At 39.7% G+C, this 21,814-nt stretch overlaps 1 protein-coding gene across 6 annotated transcripts in view; it reads right to left on the reverse strand.

Annotated features, from left to right (window-relative positions):
* Window positions 1-21,529, reverse strand: part of SOX30 (SRY-box transcription factor 30) — an 80,486-nt gene extending 58,957 nt beyond the window's left edge. For 2 of the 6 annotated variants that reach the window (XM_061424184.1, XM_061424185.1), the window contains exons 1-4: window positions 20,156-21,524; window positions 18,338-18,577; window positions 16,884-17,060; window positions 5,358-5,850 (exon numbers count right to left, since the gene is read on the reverse strand). In XM_061424184.1, coding sequence (XP_061280168.1) covers window positions 5,358-5,850; window positions 16,884-17,060; window positions 18,338-18,577; window positions 20,156-21,164 — 1,919 coding nt within the window. In that variant the 5' untranslated portion in view covers window positions 21,165-21,524. Of the gene's footprint in view, window positions 1-5,357; window positions 5,851-16,883; window positions 17,061-18,337; window positions 18,578-20,155 lie in introns of all 6 variants that reach the window. The other 4 variants (XM_061424186.1, XM_061424183.1, XM_061424188.1 and 1 more) reach the window with 4 other exon arrangements.
* Between the last annotated feature and the right edge of the window lie 285 nt (window positions 21,530-21,814).

Here is a 21,814-nt window from a genome sequence, read left to right on the forward strand (position 1 = left end):
AAAGGTGGGGGTAAAAAGGATAACTAAGAAAGTAACACATTGATTATATTCTTTGCAGCCAAAGATGGAGAAGCTCTATACAGTCAGCAAAAACAAGACCGGGAGCTGACTGTGGCTCAGATCATGAACTCCTTATTGCCAAATTCAGACTTAAGTTGAAGATAGTGGGGAAAACCACTAGACCATTCAGGTATGACCTAAATCAAATCCCTTATGATTATACAGTGGAAGTGAGAAATAGATTTAAGGGACTAGATCCGATAGATACAGTGCCCGATGAACTATGGATGGAGGTTCGTGGCATTGTATAGGAGACAGGGATCAAAGCTATCCCCATGGAAAAGAAATGCAAAAAAGCAAAATGGCTGTCTGGGGAGACCTTACAAATAGCTGTGAAAAGAAGAGAAGCAAAAAGCAAAGGAGAAAAGGAAAGATATAAGCATCTGAATGCAGAGTTCCAAAGAATAGCAAGAAGAGATAAGAAAGCCTTCCTCAGCAATCAATGCAAAGAAATAGAGGAAAACAACAGAATGGGAAAGACTAGAGATCTCTTCAAGAAAATTAGAGATACCAAGGGAACATTTCATGCAAAGATGGGCTCGATATATGACGGAAATGGTATGGACCTAACAGAAGCAGAAGATATTAAGAAGAAGTGGCAAGAAGACACAGAAGAACTGTACAAAAAGATCTTCACGACCAAGATAATCACGATGGTGTGGTCACTCACCTAGAGCCAGATATCCTAGAATGTGAAGTCAAGTGGGCCTTAGAAAGCATCACTATGAACAAAGCTAGTGGAGGTGATGGAACTCCAGTTGAGCGATTTAAAATCCTGGAAGATGATGCTGTCAAAGTGCTGCACTCAATATGCCAGCAAATTTGGAAAACTCAGCAGTGGCCACAGGACTGCAAAAGGTCAGTTTTCATTCCAATCCCAAAGAGAGGCAATGCCAAAGAATGCTCAAACTACCACACAACTGCACTCATCTCACACGCTAGTAAAGTAATGCTCAAAATTCTCCAAGCCAGGCTTCAGCAATACATGAACCGTGAACTTCCAGATGTTCAAGCTGGTTTTAGAAAAGGCACAGGAACCAGAGATCAAATTGCCAACATCTGCTGGATCATGGAAAAAGCAAGAGAGTTCCAGAAAAACATCTATTTCTGCTTTATTGACTATGCCAAAGCCTTTGACTGTGTGGATCACAACAAACTGTGGAAAATTCTGGAAGAGGTGGGAATACCAGACCACCTGACCTGCCTCTTGAGAAACCTATATGCAGGTCAGGAAGCAACAGTTAGAACTGGACATGGAACAACAGATTGGTTCCAAATAGGAAAGGGAGTACTTCAAGGCTGTATATTGTCACGCTGCTTATTTAACTTCTATGCAGAGTACATCATGAGAAACACTGAGCTGGAACAAGCACAAGCTGGAATCAAGATTGCCAGGAGAGAAATATCAATAACCTCAGATATGCAGATGACACCATCCTTATTGCAGAAAGTGAAGAGGAACTAAAAAGCCTCTTGATGAAAGTGAAAGAGGAGAGTGAAAAAGTTGGCTTAAAGCTCAACATTCAGAAAACGAAGATCATGGCATCTGGTCCCATCACTTCATGGCAAATAGATGGGGAAACAGTGGAAACAGTGTCAGACTTTATTGTTTTGGGCTCCAAAATAACTGCAGATCATGATTGCAGCTATGAAATTAAAAGACGCTTATTCCTTGGAAGAAAAGTTATGACCAACCTAGATAGCATATTCAAAAGCAGAGATATTACTTTGCCAACAAAGGTCTGTCTAGTCAAGGCTATGGTTTTTCCAGTAGTCATGTTTGGATATTAGAGTTGGACTGTGAAGAAAGCTGAGCGCCGAAGAATTGATGCTTTTGAATTGTGTTGGAGAAGACTCTTGAGAGTCCCTTGGACTGCAAGGAGATCCAACCAGTCCATTCTAAAGGAGATCAGTCCTGGGTGTTTTTTTGAAGGAATGATGCTAAAGCTGAAACTCCAGTACTTTGGCCACCTCATGCAAAGAGTTGACTCACTGGGAAAGACTCTGATGCTGGGAGGGATTGGGGGTAGGAGGAGAAGGGGACGACAGAGGATGAGATGGCTGGATGGCATCACTGACTCAATGGACGTGAGTTTGAGTGAACTCCGGGAGTTGCTGATGGACAGGGAGGCCTGGCGTGCTACAGTTCATGGGGTCGCAAAGAGTCAGACATGACTGAGCTACTGAACTGAACTGAACATAGTACAGAAAGAGAGAGTCTTAATAGGCATAGTATGAAGATGGTTACGATACAAAGGCAGGAGGATTTAGTCCCAGACCTAGGGATCAGTATTTCTAAGTGCCTCTCTGTTTCATAAAATGATTCCTTGATTAAAATGCCTAAACTCCATGGTTTTTACTCTAGATACACAGGGCAAAATATCAAATATGTATATTTGGTATATATTTACCAAATATATATATCAAATGTCATTATAATTACGGTATTGGAATGGCTGAATAATTCCATATGTAATTTGATTAGATTAAGGAAGAAATATCTTTATAGATGATCCTGTTATTAGTGGGAGAAGAGCCAATTGAAAAATTGAGAAGGAATCAATTAATTCTGTTATTTAGCCAGACTCGATTTTACTGAAGTATATTATGTAAACAAACATAAATAAGATTACCCATATCCCTGGGGAAATTACCATCGCACAGATTACAGGTAGAAGTTATAAAGGAAATTAGACAATACTATAATTTATAAGGCTGGTCTTGTTTTGGAAAACTATATTCGGCTTCATGTTTACAGCTGACATAGTTCTTTGACATTCTTACATGAAATAAAATTCAGTATAATACTGCTGACTCACTTCATTTGGTTCATCTAATAGCATTATTATTAATTAGCAATAATACCATTCAAGATGGAGATATATTTTCTGTCTCCTAATGACATATTTTCCAGAGTTTCTTTCCAAAATGTTCTTTAAGCTATCAATGGTTTGTAAATTAACAGCCAAATCCTGTAAGTCTTGTCATGAGTAAGGAAGATAAATTTCCTATGATTTTATTTACTTATTGCATAAAAAAAAAATTTCCTGCCCAAAAGTCTACTTGACTACACTACTTTTCCATTCAAAAATACAGGATGCATTTTCCATGTGATTTTCCTCTAGCAACTAACATCTACCAAGCAAGAGAAGCCATTATATTGAGAAGCCTTAGTGATACAGTGAAAAAAACAAACACCGAATTAAAAATCAGACAGCAAATCTAAGTTTGACTACTGGCTCTGCCGTTTACCAGTTGTGTGACTTTGCTGCTGCTGCTAAGTCACTTCAGTCGTGTCCGGCTCTGTGAGACCCCACAGACAGCAGCCCACCAGGCTCCCCCATTCCTGGGATTCTCCAGGCAAGAATACTGGAGTGGGTTGCCATTTCCTTCTCCAATGCATGAAAGTGAAAAGTGTGACCTTAACAAAGCTATTTATCTAACAGTTGATCACTTTATTTATCTGAAAAAGTAAAGGGATAATTATGCCAAAAACAAAGGATTACTCTGAGAATTTTAGATAAAAATACCAAGTTCTCAAAATGCTAAAAAGAAAAAACAACAACAACTGAAGTAAGATTGTGCTATACACCTATTCTAGATGCCTCTTCTTCAACTTTAATGTAAGTACTGTTCAAGTCTTTCTTGTACTACAAAATGAATTATGTAACAAAGATAAAATTTCACCAATTTTAAGTTTGTGAACCTCAAGGTTCTACCTAAGAATGATCTTTCAAACCTACTCATTTATTAAATTCCAGCTATGTCCTTAGCACTCTTCTCATATGTTAAAAAAAAAAAAAAAACAACAACACTGTAAAATTCTCTAAAATTCCTATAAAATCTCAGACCCTAACAGATAGCAATGAGAAGAGATCCTAGCCTTGCTGCTGCTGCTACTAAGTCACATCAGTCGTGTCCGACTCTGTGTGACCCCATAGACGGCAGCCCACCAGGCTCCCCCGTCCCTGGATTCTCCAAGCAAGAACACTGGAGTGCCATTTTCTTCTCCAATGCATGAAAGTGAAAAGTGAAAGTGAAGTCACCCAGTCGTGTCTGACTCTAGCAACCCCATGGACTACAGCCTACCAGGCTCCTCTGTCCATGGGATTTTCCAGGCAAAAGTACTGGAGTGGGGTGCCATTGCCTTCTCCGGATCCTAGCCTTAGGAGTCTCTTAAAGTCTGACTTCTTGAACCAAAAGACTTCTGAAAGCTGTTAAAGAAGAGCCCATTGGAAAAACAAAACAAACCACAAACAGCAGTATCTCCCTTTCTCCTAATCTGATCCTCTATTTTCACTTTCTTTTAGTTCTGTACTAAAGACTTGAAAGCAAGCAATTCCACTATGATTTGAAGCAACATAATATACGCTAAAAAACTTCTTTGAGGCTTTGGTACACCCAAGCAGGCAGTAGTTTTACTTTCTAAATAAGTAACAATAAAAGATGGGTATTAAACAGTCTCAACAGAAACCATCTCTGTTTATACATTTAACAGCAACTGAAAAGTAGAGGTTAGTGCCACTCTATCAAAATGCTTTCAAAGTTAAATTCTATCACTCCAAAATGAAAAGTTACAAATGTTTTCCTTACATACATCCCTGTGAAAATAATTTCTCTTACTGATAATTTACCTAAGAAACTTTTTGGTTTATTAACAAGGGTCCTGAGAGGGTAAATAACTTTGGACAAGTCATTCAACCTCTTAGGCCAGTGCTCTCTATATTCTTGCTATTCAAAGTATTCCATAAACCACAGAATTGACATCATTTGGGAGCTTGTTAAAAATGCAGAATATCCGGTTTACTGTAACCTTGTATAGGAACCTACTGTAACCCACACCTACTGACTCAGAATCTCATTTTATTAAGATCACATGTGATTTATATACATACAGAAATTTCAGAACCACACTTACTATTCAGTAAGGGGGTTGGACTAAATGATCTTAAGGTCACTTACAACTGATGATTTTTTTTTAAGAGAGAAATCAGATCTGACAACATTGGAGCCTGTATTCTCATGTGGCAACAGTAGGCTGGAACTCAGTAGCAACTGCCCCCTAAGATGGGGCATGCACTCTCCTTGGCTCCTATCCAGCCCCTCCATATACTCATGTCAACTGGTTGGCCCCTGTCTAGCCACTAAACTAAATTAGATACAAAACAGGATTGAGGAAGTTCCTTTTTCAGTAAATAAGAGGCTTTCAGGGGTAAAAATTCATTAACTATGAATGAATAGTTTTAGGTGAAAGGTGAAAGCACTTTCAGGTGAAAGGAAATAAACTATTCATTTACCTTGATGGGAAGTAGTGAGGTCCAGGTAGGAAGTAAGGGTGATGAAAAGAGAATCTTGGTGGTGTCCCAAACAATGCAGCTGGATGGCCAAGGGGAGAGGGCTGGTAGATGTGTGAGTGTGGAATAGGAGGAGCCTGGGAAATTGGAGTACTTCTGGGACAAGTGGAAACGCTGGGATACTCCTTGGGAGGTTGGATGGTTGAGGTTGCAAATCTGGAATGGGCAGGACTTGCACTAGTCGGAATCCTGTTGGTGCTCTCCAGAGAAACAGGAGTGGGTCTCTTCACAGAGCGATTGACTCCAGAATGCAGCTGATGAGTGTCCGCTTGGGAGGGCCCAGCAAAGCGCTGGGGTGGGAGTGCTGGACGGAGGGGCAGACTTGGAGCCTGGACAGCCACCTGGGCAGTACTGGAGACGCTGGGCTGGAAAAGTGTGATGGGGCTTGGACGCTGGACTGCAGGTGTGGGCAGCTGGATGGTCGGTGGAGATTCACCTTCAGAAATAAAAACAGCCTATGTCAGGCATGAATTGAGTCACTATTTTTTCTTTTTTCAGCAGAACTTAATGAACTGTATAACCAGAAGCCTCCACTAACCTTCTTACCTAAGAACATCACCACTCTATTTCTTTCATAGTATCCTGACAAACTGAAGCCATCTTGTTCATTTATTTTACATTCTTGTCTCTCTTTCCCACCTAGATTCTAAATGCCCTAAGAGGAGAGACCTTTTCTGTTTTGTTCATTACTGTATCCCCAGGGTTCAAAATTCTGCCTGACACAGAATAGGTCCTTAAAAAAAATATTTTTGGATGAATAAATAAATGAATAAAATGTCTAAGTGAAAGAAATACAAATGCTGGAATATATATATAAATATTTCTAAAAGAAATAATATGAAACTATTGATAGTGGTTCCTTTTAAAAGATGGTCATCTGGAAGAGGAGACAGGGCCATGGGAAGCCAGACTTTCATTTTATACCTATTGAGACCATTTGAATTTTCTATTCTCTAAATATATCAATTTTATGTATTAATAGAGGTTTCATCATAACAGTATGGGTCATTTTTTAAATTTTGTATACTCTATGATAAACTAAATTATGAATGACATTTTTTAATTGAAAAAAACTAAAGAAACCATCAGTAAAATTATTTTGCTATATTATTGCATCCAGTGTGAATACATAAGGAAATTCCCAAAAGAGACTATGACTTGCCATCGGTCAGCAATTTGTGAGATAGGAAAGAATATTATTCCAGCATGGCAAGATGGAGATAGCAGAATTTTTAGAGGCAACTAAAATAATCATGTATTTTATCTTTTTGATCCTGAAGAAAAAGGACCGCTGACTGAGTTACTAAGTTACTCAAAAGACACATTTAGCCTAAATTTAACTAACCTTCTCCAAAGAAATACAGAGAGAAGCCAAAGTAATAGATTCATGATCGAGTTTACTTCAGTGCAGTTACGTCTCTACTAATATAGAAGATGCAGTCCAAGAACAGACTCTATGGTTAGAAATGTTTCTGTCAGAGGCCAAAAGGATTGTCAATCTTCTCTCAGTCTTGGCCAGGTAACACATTCCTCTCCTTCCTTCTCTCCAGATAAGTCAAATAACTATCACCCTTAAACCTGGAGGTAGGGAATGAAGAGATATACCCATCTGCTTCAAGATGGCCTCTGACCCAGTGAAATAGAGGCAACACAGAGCAGTGTACAGATGAAGCTGTCATGATTCTCAGTTAATGGGGTTAAATGGACTAGCCTTCCCATATGTGAGGCACAGGCTTCAGGCCTTCCTGATTAATCAAGCATAAAGTAATCTCCCTTTTCATGTTCCTTCAGAAACTATAAATCTATCACATATTATAAAAATAGTGTAAATTTGCAGGTCTGCCACCCTTACCATAAAACTGGGAGCTCAAGAGCAGGAACAGTTTAATTCATAGTAGTAGCCCCATTATCTTTTGCACAGAACCTGGTTAATAAGTTAAGAAACGTATGTATGACTGCTGCTGCTAAGTCGCTTCAGTCGTGTCCAACTCTGTGCAACCCCATAGACAGCAGCCCACCAGGCTCCCTTGTCCCTGGGATTCTCCAGGCAAGAACACTGGAGCGGGTTGCCATTTCCTTCTCCAATGCATGAAAGTGAAAAGTGAAAGTGAAGCCACTCAGTCGTGTCCGACTATTAGCGACCCCATGGACTGCAGCCTACCAGGCTCCTCTGTCCATGGGATTTTCCAGGCAAGAGTACTGGAATGGGGTACCATTGCCTTCTCCCTATGTATGACTAGATGAAAGAAAAAACAAACAAGCTTACAGATGACAGAACCTCTATCTCTGATCTTATACAAAAAAAATCTCCTCTAAATGCATATTACACCAGGCTGACTTGTAAAATCTCTCAAAGTTTTATTCACTGAATTATCACTGCACTCAAGACATCTGCTCCTAAAATCTACCTCTGATGCAGATTTTCTTTTCCTGCGCAGTATGAAGTTAAGTAAGAAGAAGTGTTGTGTACCGATTCTGAGACTGGCCCATAAAAAACTCTCATGCACAATCCTCCAGGCTGTTAGTCCTCAAAAAAGAAATATGCTCTTTTTAGGCAAAGGAAACGAAAAATTATAGGAGCTGTAGTTACTTCAGTTACTGAAGAAGAAAGGGACTCAGTCTTTTAGCTGATACCAAATGTTCTTTTCTACCAAAGATATTTTTTATAAAATAAGGGGAACCAGTGAAGCATGAGGTGATAAAACCATGCACTCATTTACTTAAACAAACATTTACCAAGTAACTAACATTTTGACCTGAGGTAAAAACTCAGATGCATAGAGAGTTATATGGAAGTATAATAAAGATGTCCTAAATGTAAAAATTCAGGTTGTTACACTGAGAGTTTAATGCCTCCAACACCTAATCATCACTGATAAACTCAGTGAATAGGGAAGACTTGTGGAAAGGGCAGAGATCTAATATACCGCACTGTAGATAAGGTATGGAAAAGACTATCCAGTCACTTGGTTTCTCTCTTACTAGCTCACAGCTAGGTTACATTTTCCAGCCTGCCTTGCAGTTAGGAGCGGTCATGTGGTTCAATGTATACTCCTTCTGAGACTGGACCAGAAAAAACTCTCATGTACAATCCTCCATGCTCTTTTCTCTTCTGCAAGTTCATGCACACTTGGATACTACATATCAAAGACAGAAGAGCCATAGGGTAGAAAAAATCTGTGCCTATGAATCCCTTGGAAGAAAGCCAGAGATATTTATTTTGGACTCTACATGGGTGAAAATGTAAACCATGATTCTGTTTAAACCATTATGTTTAGGAGACAGTTCAAGCAGCTAGCATTATCTAATTGTAACATGAAGTAAAGAGCAGAAACTTAGATCTATACTACACTATGATAAGAAAAGGAAAAAATTAGTTATTAATAGCTGTCCATAGTTTCGACAAATCCCTCTCACCCATTCCTAAAGAAGAACACTCTACTACCTGTGCTGAATGGATGAAAGATGTAACCAGGCTTTTGCTGCCTGACTGGGATGAACAGAAAGGAGTAGAGAATGGCAGAAACTGAGGACAGACCAAATTTCTGTACAAGAAAAAGCTGTAAAGAAGCAGAAAGAAGGATAGGAAGACCAGCATATGGCTAAGAAGAGAGAAACAGAGGCAGAAAAAGGAGGAGAGGAGAGAGAGAGAAATAGGGTTAAGATTCAGAGACATAGAGACAGAGATGGAAAATAGAGGCTTGGGAAGAACAGTTAGATAACTGCTAAGGACGGTGGGGCTTTGGGGAGAGAAATGGTAAAGAGGAGTCCTAAGAAGACTTAGTATAGTTTGAGCCATGTGATTCCTCCTCCTCTGCTCCACAAGAAAACCCACAATAATGAGCTACATTACTTTTCAAGGAATTTTCAAGCCATATCTTTGTTTCTTCTGAACATAAAACTTCGCAAGAACTGATCTTTAGACAAAGACAAGATAAGATTGTTTTTGGATTACAAAAATATTAGAATGTTGGAGGTTTTTGTGTTATTTCTGTTAAAAAAGAAGAGATGGATAAACCAAAATGATATTATATGTCTACTACCAAAAAATTAAAATAGTAAACATTTTTAAAGTCAAAATTTAGAGAAAATGTATGAATCCAGAAGAGTAAAAAATATCAATTGAGTTTAGATGTAATAAGGAAAATTCATTTCAGGTTTCAGTAATAAAATGTAAAGAATGAAATAATCTCACCAGAAAATTCATAAATATATAAAACTGACATTTGAAAGCCAGGCTAAAATAAATATTGCTTCTACCAGATTTCTAGAAAGCTTTAAAAAAATAAACGTGATCAATTTAATAGATTCATACAAGAAAGATCTTACTGAAGCCTTCCTCAGTGATCAATGCAAAGAAATAGAGGAAAACAACAGAATGGGAAAGACTAGCGATCTCTTCAAGAAAATTAGAGATACCAAGGGAACATTTCATATAAGGATGGGCTCGATAAAGGACAGAAATGGTATGGACCTAACAGAAGCAGAAGATATTAAGAAGAGGTGGCAAGAAGACACAGAAGAACTGTACAAAAAGATCTTCATGACCAAGATAATCACGATGGTGTGATCACTCACCTAGAGCCAGATATCCTGGAATGTGAAGTCAAATGGGCCTTAGAAAGCATCACTATGAACAAAGTTAGTGGAGGTGATGGAATTCCAGTTGAGCAATTTAAAATCCTGGAAGATGATGCTGTCAAAGTGCTGCACTCAATATGCCAGCAAATTTGGAAAACTCAGCAGTGGCCACAGGACTGCAAAAGGTCAGTTTTCATTCCAATCCCAAAGAAAGGCAATGCCAAAGAATGCTCAAACTACCACACAACTGCACTCATCTCACACTTTAGTAAAGTAATGCTCAAAATTCTCCAAGCCAGGCCTCAGCAATATGTGAACCGTGAAATTCCTGATGTTCAAGCTGGTTTTAGAAAAGGCAGAGGAACCAGAGAGCAAATTGCCAACATCCGCTGGATCATGGAAAAAGCAAGGGAGTTCCAGAAAAACATCTATTTCTGCTTTATTGACTATGCCAAAGCCTTTGACTGTGTGGATCACAATAAACTGTGGAAAATTCTGAAAGAGATGGGAATACCAGACCACCTGACCTGCCTCTTGAGAAACCTATATGCAGGTCAGGAAGCAACAGTTAGAACTGGACATGGAACAACAGACTGGTTCCAAATAGGAAAGGGAGTATGTCAAGGCTGTATATTGTCTCCCTGCTTATTTAACTTCTATGCAGAGGACATCATTAGAAACGCTGGGCTGGAAGAAGCACAAGCTGGAATCAAGATTGCCAGGAGAAATATCAATTATCTCAGATATGGAGATGACACCATCCTTATTGAAGAAAGTGAAGAGGAACTAAAAAGCCTCTTGATGAAAGCTAAAGAGGAGAGTGAAAAAGTTGGCTTAAAACACAACATTCAGAAAATGAAGATTATGGCATCTGGTCCCATCACTTCATGGGAGATAAATGGGGAAACAGTGTCAGACTTTATTTTTCTGGGCTCCAAAATCACTGCAGATGGTGACTGCAGCCATGAAATTTAAAGACGCTTACTCCTTGGAAGAAAAGTTATGACCAACCTAGATAGCATATTCAAAAGCAGAGACATTACTTTGCCAACAAAGGTCCGTCTAGTCAAGGCTATGGTTTTTCCAGTGGTCATGTATGGATGTGAGAGTTGGACTGTGAAGAAGGCTGAGCACTGAAGAATTGATGCTTTTGAACTGTGGTGTTGGAGAAGACTCTTGAGAGCCCCTTGGACTGCAAGGAGATCCAACCAGTCCATTCTGAAGGAGATCAGTCCTGGCATTTCTTTGGAAGGAATGATGCTAAAGCTGAAACTCCAGTACTTTGGCCACCTCATGCAAAGAGTTGACTCATTGGAAAAGACTCTGATGCTGGGAGAGATTGGGGGCAGGAGGAGAAGGGGACGACAGAGGATGAGATGGCTGGATGGCATCACTGACTCGATGGACGTGAGTCTCAGTTAGTGATGGACAGGGAAGCCTGGCGTGCTGCAATTCATGGGGTCGCAAAGCGTCCGACAGGATTGAGCAACTGAACTGATCTTACTGACCCAGATAACCATGATGGTGTGATCACTGACCTAGAGCCAAACATCCTGGAATGCAAAGTCAAGTGGGCCTCAGGAAGCATTACTACAAATAAAGCTAGTGGAGGTGATGGAATACCAGTTGAGATATTTCAAATCCTAAAAGATGATGCTGTTAAAGTGCTGCATTCAACATGCCGGCAAATCTTGAAAACTCAGCAGTGGCCACAGGACTGCAAAAGGTCAGTTTTCGATCCAATCCCAAAGAAAGGCAATACCAAAGAATGTTCAAACTACCACACAGATGCACTCATATCACATGCTAGTAAAGCAATGCTCAAAATTCTCCAAGCCAGACTTCAGCAGTATGTGAACCGTGAACTTCAAGATGTTCAAGCTGGATTTAGAAAAGGCAAAGGAACCAGAGATCAAATTGCCAACATCTGTTGGATTATAAAAAAGCAAGAGAGTTCCAGAAAAACGTCTACTTCTGCTTTAGTGACTATACCAAAGCCTTCGACTGTGGATCACAACAGTGGAAAATTCTTAAAGTGATGGGAATACCAGACCACCTTACCTGCCTCCTGCAAAACCTGTATGCAGGTCAAGAAGCAACAGTCAGAACCAGACATGGAACAATGGACTGGTTCCAAACTAGGAAAGAAATATATAAAGGCTGTATATTATCACCTTAATTATTTAATTTATATGCAGAGAACATCATGCAAAATGCCAAGCTGGATGAAGCACAAGCTGGAATCAAGACTGCTGGGAGAAATATCATCAACCTCATATATGCAGATGACACCACCCTTATGGCAGAAAGTGAAGAGGAACTAAAAAGAGTCTGCTGATGAAAGTGAAAGAGGAGTGAAAAAATTGGCTTAAAAGTCAACATTCAAAAAATTAAACTCAAGGCATCTGATCCCATCACTTCATGGCAAATAGATGGGTAAACTATAAAAACAGTGAGAGGCTTTATTTTCTTGGGCTCCATAACTGCAGATGGTGACTGCAGCCATGAAATTAAAAGATGCTTGCTCCTTGGAAGAAAAGTTATGACCAGCCTAGATAGCATATTCAAAAGCAGAGACAGTACTTTGTCAACAAAGGTCCATCTAGTCAAAAGTATGGTTTTTCCAGTAGTCATGTTATGGATATGCGAGTTGGACCATAAAGAAAGCTGAGCACCAAAGAATAGATGCTTTTGAACGTGGTGTTGGAGAAGATTCTTGAGATTCCCTTGGACTGCAAAGAGATCCAACCAGTCCATCCTAAAGGAAATCAGTCCTGAACATTCATTGGAAGGACTGATGCTGAAGCTGAAGCTCCAATACTTTGGCCACCTCATACGAAGAGCTGACTCATTTCAAAAGACGCTGATGCTGGAAAAGACTGAAGGCGGGAGGAGAAGGGGACGACAGAGGATGAGATGGCTGGATGGCATCACTGGCTCGATGGACATGAATTTAAGCAAGCTCCGGGAGTTGCTGATAGGCAGGGAAGACTGGCATGCTGCAGTCCATGGGGTCACAAAGAGCTGGACACGACTGAGCGACTGAACCAAACTGAATTTAATATAAAATTAAAATGTTGGTGTAACTGGCATCAAAGACATTTGATAAAGGGAAGTATCTAAGAAGTATTCTGGACTATTAAGCTGTAAGTACTTTCAGAAACTGGAAACAGGAGATAAGCTCAATATGTGGGATTAAACATGAGAGACAAAATTAGATTTTTGGACTACAAATATGGGGTAGGAAAATAAGGCTGATAGGGATAACTAAAATAAAAAGTTTATAGAAGAATGAAGGTTATTTTATATGATAATGCTAAAAACCTAGAAGGAAAAAAATGTGCCTTAAAAATCAAAAAGTTGTTGTGGCTAACTGACCAAATCAAAGTGAAAGTGAAGTCATTCAGTCGCGTCTGACTCTTTGTGGCCCCATGGGTGGTAGCCTGCCAGGCTCCTGTCCATGGGATTTTCCAGGCAAGAATACTGGAGTGGTTTGCCATTTCCTTCTCCAGGGGATCTTCCTGACCCAGGGTTTGAACCCAGGTCTCCCGTACTGCAGGCAGACTCTTTACCGTCTGAGCCACCAGGGAAGCTTGACCAAATTAAAGAGTACCCACAGAAAGGAAAGATGTCTTTAAAATGAAGAGCTCGTCCAAATCTGTAAAAGAGAAGCCAAAGTGTGTAAGTGAGATGCAAGTAAAAATTAGACAGTTTAAAAGAAAATTGAAGAAATTACATCTGTGGGACCTTAAAATCAATAGTAAGTGACTTTTTAAATACTTTTACAGAAAGAAGAGACTTAATGGAATCAATGGGATAGTCATTACGGTGTACAAGTCAATTGAAAGAATGGAGAGACTCAAAACCCACTTCCTACTAAAGACCTTAAGAAGATATCTGAACCTACTTCATTTTCACAGCAGATAGTTTAAAAATATTACATCAAATACAGTATAATGGCAAGTTCACAGAATGTTCTAATCCAAATTGATAAAATGAATATATGAGATCTTAGGTGGCATTAACCTAAGAGCTTTAAAGAAACTCAGAAGTTAGAAATGAGAAAATATTGGATGAAGTAGACACAAATGGTCTCTCTGCCAAAAATGTCAATCCAGAGCATTTTTGGAAAGTCAACATAATACCAGGTTATCAGAAGTAGTGAACTTGTTTTTGGAAGTAGTAAGTTTACTTGAGAGCCATAGTTTGGTGAGTCAATTTTCTACACTTGAAAAGCTGGTGAAATCTATACAATATATTTGTATACAAATCTTTCTAGAAAAAGAGCAAATTGTTTCTGACTCATTGGAAAAGACTTTGATGCTGGGAGGGATTGGGGGCAGGAGGAGAAGGGGATGACAGAGGATGAGATGGCTGGATGGCATCACTGACTCGATGGGTGAACTCCGGTAGTTGGTGATGGACAGGGAGGCCTGGCGTGCTGCCATTCATGGGGTCGCAAAGAGTTGGACACGACTGAGCGACTGAACTGAACTAAACTGATACCTCATTAATTTGGTATTTTTCTTCCATGGAAATAAACAAGTTTGAAAAACACAATTACCATGATTTCATATTTAGAATATAAACTTGGTTGAACAAAAAAAAAAAAAAAAAGGAATGGTATAAACATTTGTATCTGTAGATAATGAGCATTTAAAGGTAGATTTTAAAAGTAGATTTTCTGAGGGATTTGTGCTATAATTTTTTCTTATTTAAGAGTTTTATAAATGATTTAGAATGTAAAATATACAGTGACATTTCCAAATTTGCAACTGATACCAACTCCTCAAAGTACTATACGCCAAGCTGATGAGTAAAACTAAAAGAACATATTTCAAAAGCTGTATGATTGGGCAGCAGAACAGCCAGTAAGTCTCATCATAACTACTGTAAAACAATTATATATATGTAACTATATATAACTATATATATACCTGGGGAAAGAATTCCAAAATTTTATATTTAAAAGATAATGATTTTTATAATTTGAGGTCCAAGAAACAAATCTTTACTGATACTACCTAAGAAGAAATAAGAGAAATTTAAAAAGAAAAAAGCCAACCAAAAAAATACCTAGATTTGATTACTTTGTATATGGTTCTAAAAGGCTTCCTAGCCATGAAATTAAAAGACGCTTACTCCTTGGAAGAAAAGTTATGACCAACCTAGATAGCATATTCAAAAGCAGAGACATTACTTTGCCAACAAAGGTCTGTCTAGTCAAGGCTATGGTTTTTCCTGTGGTCATGTATGGATGTGAGAGTTGGACTGTGAAGAAGGCTGAGCACTGAAGAATTGATGCTTTTGAACTGTGGTGTTGGAGAAGACTCTTGAGAGTCCCTTGGACTGCAAGGAGATCCAACCAGTCCATTCTGAAGGAGATCAGCCCTGGGATTTCTTTGGAAGGAATGATGCTAAAGCTGAAACTCCAGTACTTTGGCCACCTCATGCAAAGAGTTGACTCATTGGAAAAGACTCTGATGCTGGGAGGGATTGGGGGCAGGAGGAGAAGGGGACGACAGAGGATGAGATGGCTGGATGGCATCACCGACTCGATGGACGTGAGTCTCAGTGAACTCCGGGAGTTGGTGATGGACAGGGAGGCCTGGCGTGCTGCAATTCATGGGGTCGAAAAGAGTTGGACACGACTGAGCGACTGATCTGATCTGATCTGATCTGATAATTTTGTTTTTCATACTTATATAAAACATAATGAATCTAAGAGCTCTACCACTTTCTATTTCCCCAAACCTTTGCGCAGAATTGCATAAAGTTAATATATTGTATTAAAATGTCAGTTGCCTCAAGTAAGACCATTGATAAATATGTTTCTGAGAAGAGAAAACATACAGCATTTATTTAACTGTGTATAGACTGACATGGAAGAAAAGCTTTAGAAAAAGGTGTAAAAAGAAGAAACACAGATGATAAAAGCGTAAATCTTAAATAACATAACAGATTACATAAGTTTTTTTTTTTTTTGAAAAAATAAAGCATAATTAAGTCTAGTTTGAATACAGAATTAAAAGAGATACTACAAAATAGCAAAAGTACTGGGAGAAGAACAGGGTGATAGGATCAGCTTTCTTTGCCTTGAGTCTGGATACCCTTGATGTGGCCTTGTTGGTATTTATGACTATAATAATACACAGGGGAAAAACCGAAAATGCCTAAGTTCCTAATAAGTCAATTTTAAAACTGGAAAGAACAGCAGTTTTAGGACAAGTGATAGTAAGCAGGGAATGTACAAAGCTCTGCCTAAGAGATGACTAAAATAGGCTCTGGAAGAACAAACTAATGATGGATAGCCCTATAAAAGTTCTTAAGATATTAAATTCTCAATTTGGGGTTCTTAAATGCAAAAGACAGGAATGTTGTAAAGAACTGATAATAGAGGAGAAATTTTAGGGAAAGACAATGTAATGAACCAAATATCTGGTAGAAGATAGATTACTTCCATTGCTTTTTCTAGAGCAGCAAAAAAAAAAAAGGTCTTAACAGGTCAGTCACCATTATTAAATTCCAGAACAGGATGCCTCATACCTCATCAGCAAGGCATTCTTTTATGCTAACACTAAAAACATATTCCTATTTCCTGCTGAATTATCTCAGTCATTTCCTGCATTATCTGCATAATCTATGGACTCATCCTGATTTGCTTAAAAGGTCTGACATGGAATATTTGCTGGTCTGGCAAACCAAGGGCTTTGATGTCTACTGAAAATTTTCCTTCTCTGATTTAATGTTTTCACTTTCTCACTTTTGATTTTTTTCTTAATATTGTTGTTTAAACTCTTAAACTATCAGAAGCAAAATTTCAAGTTGAGAGGTAAAATGATCACACAAGCCATTACAAAATTATAATCTACAATAAAACCAACTCACCAACTGGATGAGTGATGGCGTTCTGTAGGCTGGGAATTACCACAGAGTAGGTAGGTGAGCGATAAGGATAAATTGTTGGATTTGTAGAGATGATATTCTGTGTGGTACCAGAAAATACACTAGAAACGCTTAGAGGGAAGCGTTTTCGCTTCCCTGGACGAGGTTGATAAACCCAACCTAGAGAAGAAGATTAACCATTTTTAATTTGAACCTACAAATCCTATTTAGCCTTTAAATAGTTCTTTTCACATTAAAAGTCCAAAACACTTCTAAGTCTTAGTTATCTAAAGTATCTTTTCCACTTTTATGATAACTATTTTTGTGCATTTCAGCATATCTATCCATATGGCTCCTAGCTAGTGGCCAATGTTGTAACTAATAATTCAAAGGAAGACCAAGAGTAAATGTCTTTTCTCCAAAGACACATAATGAATTTACAGTAAAATCAACATTAAAGGCACTGAGTCTGAATTCCAAAGTTTTTCCTCTACCCATTATAAAAAAAAAAAAAATTGCCCCAGTAAGACGCTATTTGTCTCCTCCCATTTTTTTTACTTTCTGTAAGATACAATTATCTATGTCTTTCAATGAAGCGGTTATTAATGACCAGTCACTATTTTTATGCCTTCTTTGGGAAAAGTCACCTTCTTAGACTTGGCAGTCTCCAAATCTACAAACCACCCAGTTTCCTTCTAAACTCAGAAAAACAGAGTTATGGCAGTTTTTGCCACTGTACAACCAAAAGTATCACTGGTTCCCTGTAACCACTACTCTGACCATTCCCAGTCTGAATCTCTCTGCTATTACTTTAGGAAAAAAATTCTTTTCCCTCCACGCACAATGTGTTGGTCATACCAACACATATTAAGCTTTTACCAAGCTTAGTAACAATGTCCTCACTGCTGGGGAGAAAGTCAGAATTTATTTCAAACTATGTCATGATGAGGATAAATTTATCAGGCAGGAGGCAGGACTAGATTCTGATAACCATATAATATTAAAATGGAGCTTGGTGCTAATGCCTGCAGTGTGCACTGCATATTTTTTCTGTTGCTATGAGCTGAACACTTCATTTTCTAATATATTTGAAATATCATAGCATAGAACTCTGGAGCTTCACCATCATTAAATTATATTTTTATATTAAATCAAAACCACTGTAAAACTGTATATCCCCAGGTTTGCATTAGTAGGCAAATATAAGACCAGATCAGGTTTGCGTTGGTTGGCAAATATGAGACCAGATATTGTTCTACTTTGCTCTGTTTAAGAAAACTTATGTCCAGTATCAATTCAATCATTACTATAATATTAACCATAATTTTCTCTATTGTACACATCAGACCAGAAAAAAATTACATTTTGTCTTTCAATCTCATCCTAACCTATTCTTTACCTAAATAAATAAATTTAAAAGAAATTAGAAAGAGGCTTTGTTCATTTCATTTGATTACCAGGAAATTCCTCTCTGTGCTTTTCTTTAATCTTTTGTGCTTCATCATAATAGGGTTTCTTTTGTTCTTCACTAAGTTTGTTCCACTCTAACCCGAGCTGGACACTGATTTCTGCATTGTTGGCTGCTGGGTTAGCTTTGGCTAGTGCTGGCCGGTGGATCCTTGCCCAAACCATAAATGCATTCATGGGTCGCTTCACATGACCATTTCTGTCCTTACTGAAGGGAGTATCTGGTATTCCTACATGACAAAAATTAAAAGACTAAATTAATGTGCCACACACACACACAATTTTAAAGTGAAGTGCACCTCCAACTATATTTACTTTTTAAATATATGGAGAAAATATTCACTTCAATATAGCCAAAGAACTGCCAGTATTCCAGAATTCCTCATAACCCTTGAACTCAGCATTCTAAACTGTGGTTTAGAATGATTGTTCTTTTCCTCAGAAAGATTATTATTATTGAAGACACTGTAAAATGCTGTCTTATTACTTCCTTGAGTTATATTAATGCTTCTAACAACAATTAACATTTGGCTTATTTCCCACTAAAAATATTCTATTAATGGGGAACAGGAACTATAACTTATTCATGACTATAATCCTAGCACTAGGTGGGTGTACCCTAAAAGTTTAAAGGAATTCACCTACATGCCGCTGGAGTGCCCATTCAAGCAAAAATACTTATAATATTATAGTGTTAGTTATATTTCATTATTAAAGTGAAGCACCTGCCAAGGTGGGTCATTAATACTAGTCCCATGGAAAAAAGAGGAAAATAATAAAGATGACTTTTTGAAAGTCACAGGGGCAACTGAAATTATAATAAAGGAAGCTGTTTAAAGTCACATTTCTTATATAATTCATCAAAAGCCACTGTCTATAAATTTCATATATTCTCTTTATCTTAAGCTTACTTGACATATAAAATTTTTAAATGCATAAAGGATGAAACAAGTATTACAAAGAAAGTTTTCCCTTTCTCTCCTTTAGAAAATGAAAACAAAATTTAAAAATTACTAAAAGTGAAAAGCGAGGGGGGGGGAGGGAAGGAAGAATCAATAAAGAAAATAAGAACAAATACATTAATACATTTATATAAAATTAATGAAAATATAAAGTGAAGATTAATGTGAATTTCCACATTTAAGGCATAATAGTCTGTCTGAATTAAATCTTAAGAATTTTCTAGCTATGTATTTGGAAATAATGGATAGTAATAAGATATCTACTTTTAATTGTTACTACTATAATTATGGTCCTTTATTTGAAAACTTTTATTCTACTTTCATTTTCTGTATTTCTGTAAGTCCTTAGCTTTTAGAATACTGTTACAATTAATTATGTAGTCTTTTCTCCTAGAAAATGCTTACTCTTCGTTTTTAAAAAAGATAAATCATTTATAAATCCAGTATAAACTTTCCTTTTTCTTAAAACTTTTTCTATCAATACACGTAAAAACACTGAGCTACTATCATATAACATTTTAAAATGTTGATTATCTGCAGCAATATAAACTGAAAATGTTGTATTTACCTAGAAAGACTATTTCCATTTTTGTGTATAAGCATTAGTCACACCTAAATCTCATTTAATGGACCTTTAAAAACATAGGTTATTTTTAATGTTTGGGAATCTTGAACGTGTTAGTGTATTTTACTGGTATATGTACAAGTCAGAAGTGATACCTGTGCAGACTTTGCCCTGAATCCATGATTTTATTTTTCTAGTTTAGGCTTCTCAACAGCTGATATGTCAGCTATGGGCAATAGACGAAGTCTGAAAACCAGATTGATTCCCCTGCTGTCTAATACCTGCATCTGAGGGAAGCACCGTGAGCGGGACATCTTTGGTTTCAATTTTTACAGAAGGCTCCAGTAAGGACTGCATTTTAATAGGCACTGGTGTCAACGGGACCTTGGTCAATCGTATCAGCTCTGAAGGTGGAGGTCCCTGAAACTGGATCCGGGCCCCAGGGGGTACGGTGTGAAGAGTTAAAGGGATCCTGAGGTCTTGCTGATGTGGCCCAAAGGCACTGGACGGCTGGGTCAGGATGACATCCTTGTTGCCATGGGCCAGGCCATTGGACGCGGGCTCTGTACTGAGCCTGCAGTCCTCTCGAAGTCTCTCAGGCGCCTCCGTTTTGATGACTCCTTCTCTGAGGACTGCCAGGCTTTTGCCTTCTTCGCCTTTTGCTGCGTAGCTTACGATCTCCCCCGCCTCCGACTTGCCCTTCTTCTCCTCCCCTCGGCGGCGGTTGAGGGGCCCAGAGCCTTCTGCCTTCACCGTCCTGGAGGTTTTAGGGCACGCCTCGACGGCCCTCCGAGGCCCAGCCAACAGATCCAAGCCGGGTCCCGGCTCCTGCTTCTCCGCCTTAACGTGCAGCGCTCGGGGCTGCAACGGGTGCAACTCAGGCCTGCAGGGGATGCCCTCAGATGCGGGGGGCGGCGGCGGCAGCAGGAGCAGCTCGGGCCTCAGCTGCAGCAGCCGCGCCTGCGCGGGAAAGGTGGCGGCGCTTTCCTCCCGGGCCTGAGGCAGTGGTGGCCCGGGTGGCAGCAATAACACCTGCTCCGGTTTCACCTGCAGCAGCCGTCGTGCCGCTGGCTGGACGCCCGACGCAGAGGGTTCCCCACAAGACGAGGCGACGGTCGCAATGGAGGCCGCGCACGGGGTGGGCGGCGACGGAGAGGGCTCAGTGGCCGCTGCCCGGAAGGAGGCGCCCTCGACGGGCAGCGGGGGCGGAGCAGGGCGCAGCGGGCGCGGCGGGGTAGCCCGCGGCAGTTGGCGCTGCTGAGGCGGCTGCTCCGGCCGGGCTCTCTCCATGGGGGGAGGGGGACGCCCCGGCCTGGTCCCAGGACGGATTGTGAGCTCAGCCGTTTGTTGGCGACCTTCCCCCTACCCCTTTCAGTTAAGACCCTTCCAAGGTCTTTGCTACCCAGAACCCTACGCGGTTCAAAAAGCAGTCCTTGGTCTTGGCCTCGCCCAATCACAAGCGTTCTGGTACCCCGGCCCGCCAATCATAGGGGCGTTCTCCGGCCCCGCCTGACCTCCGCGCTCCTCTCGTGCGGAGCCCTCGAATCACTCTTGATGGCCTGGGCCGCGACACGTGCTGCCTATTTTCCCCGTCTGACTCTCCCTCTCTTCCGGAGTTCTCTTCCGGCCGTTGTCCTTAGTTACCCCTCCCCCGCCCAGAGCGCCCGACAATGGCGTTGCCCGGAAACAGAGCTGTTCGAAGTCACTGACCTCCAAGGGGTAAAGTCTCGTGAGTTATTTACTAGAGCTGGAGATCCTGGCCTTGTATACGCAGTTTGCACTTCTGGAATAACCCATGGACCCCGCCCGACCCTCAAGGGGGACTTCGGATTTATGCCACGGGAAAGGGCAAATTTTGCAACGTCTCAATAACCTCATTACTTAATCTTGCAGGGGAGTGTGTTGGACTTAACCATTAGTGCTAGACTTTAATCACCAAT

This window comes from Bos javanicus, chromosome 7 (genome assembly GCF_032452875.1).
Source record: "Bos javanicus breed banteng chromosome 7, ARS-OSU_banteng_1.0, whole genome shotgun sequence".
Taxonomy (NCBI): domain Eukaryota; kingdom Metazoa; phylum Chordata; class Mammalia; order Artiodactyla; family Bovidae; genus Bos; species Bos javanicus.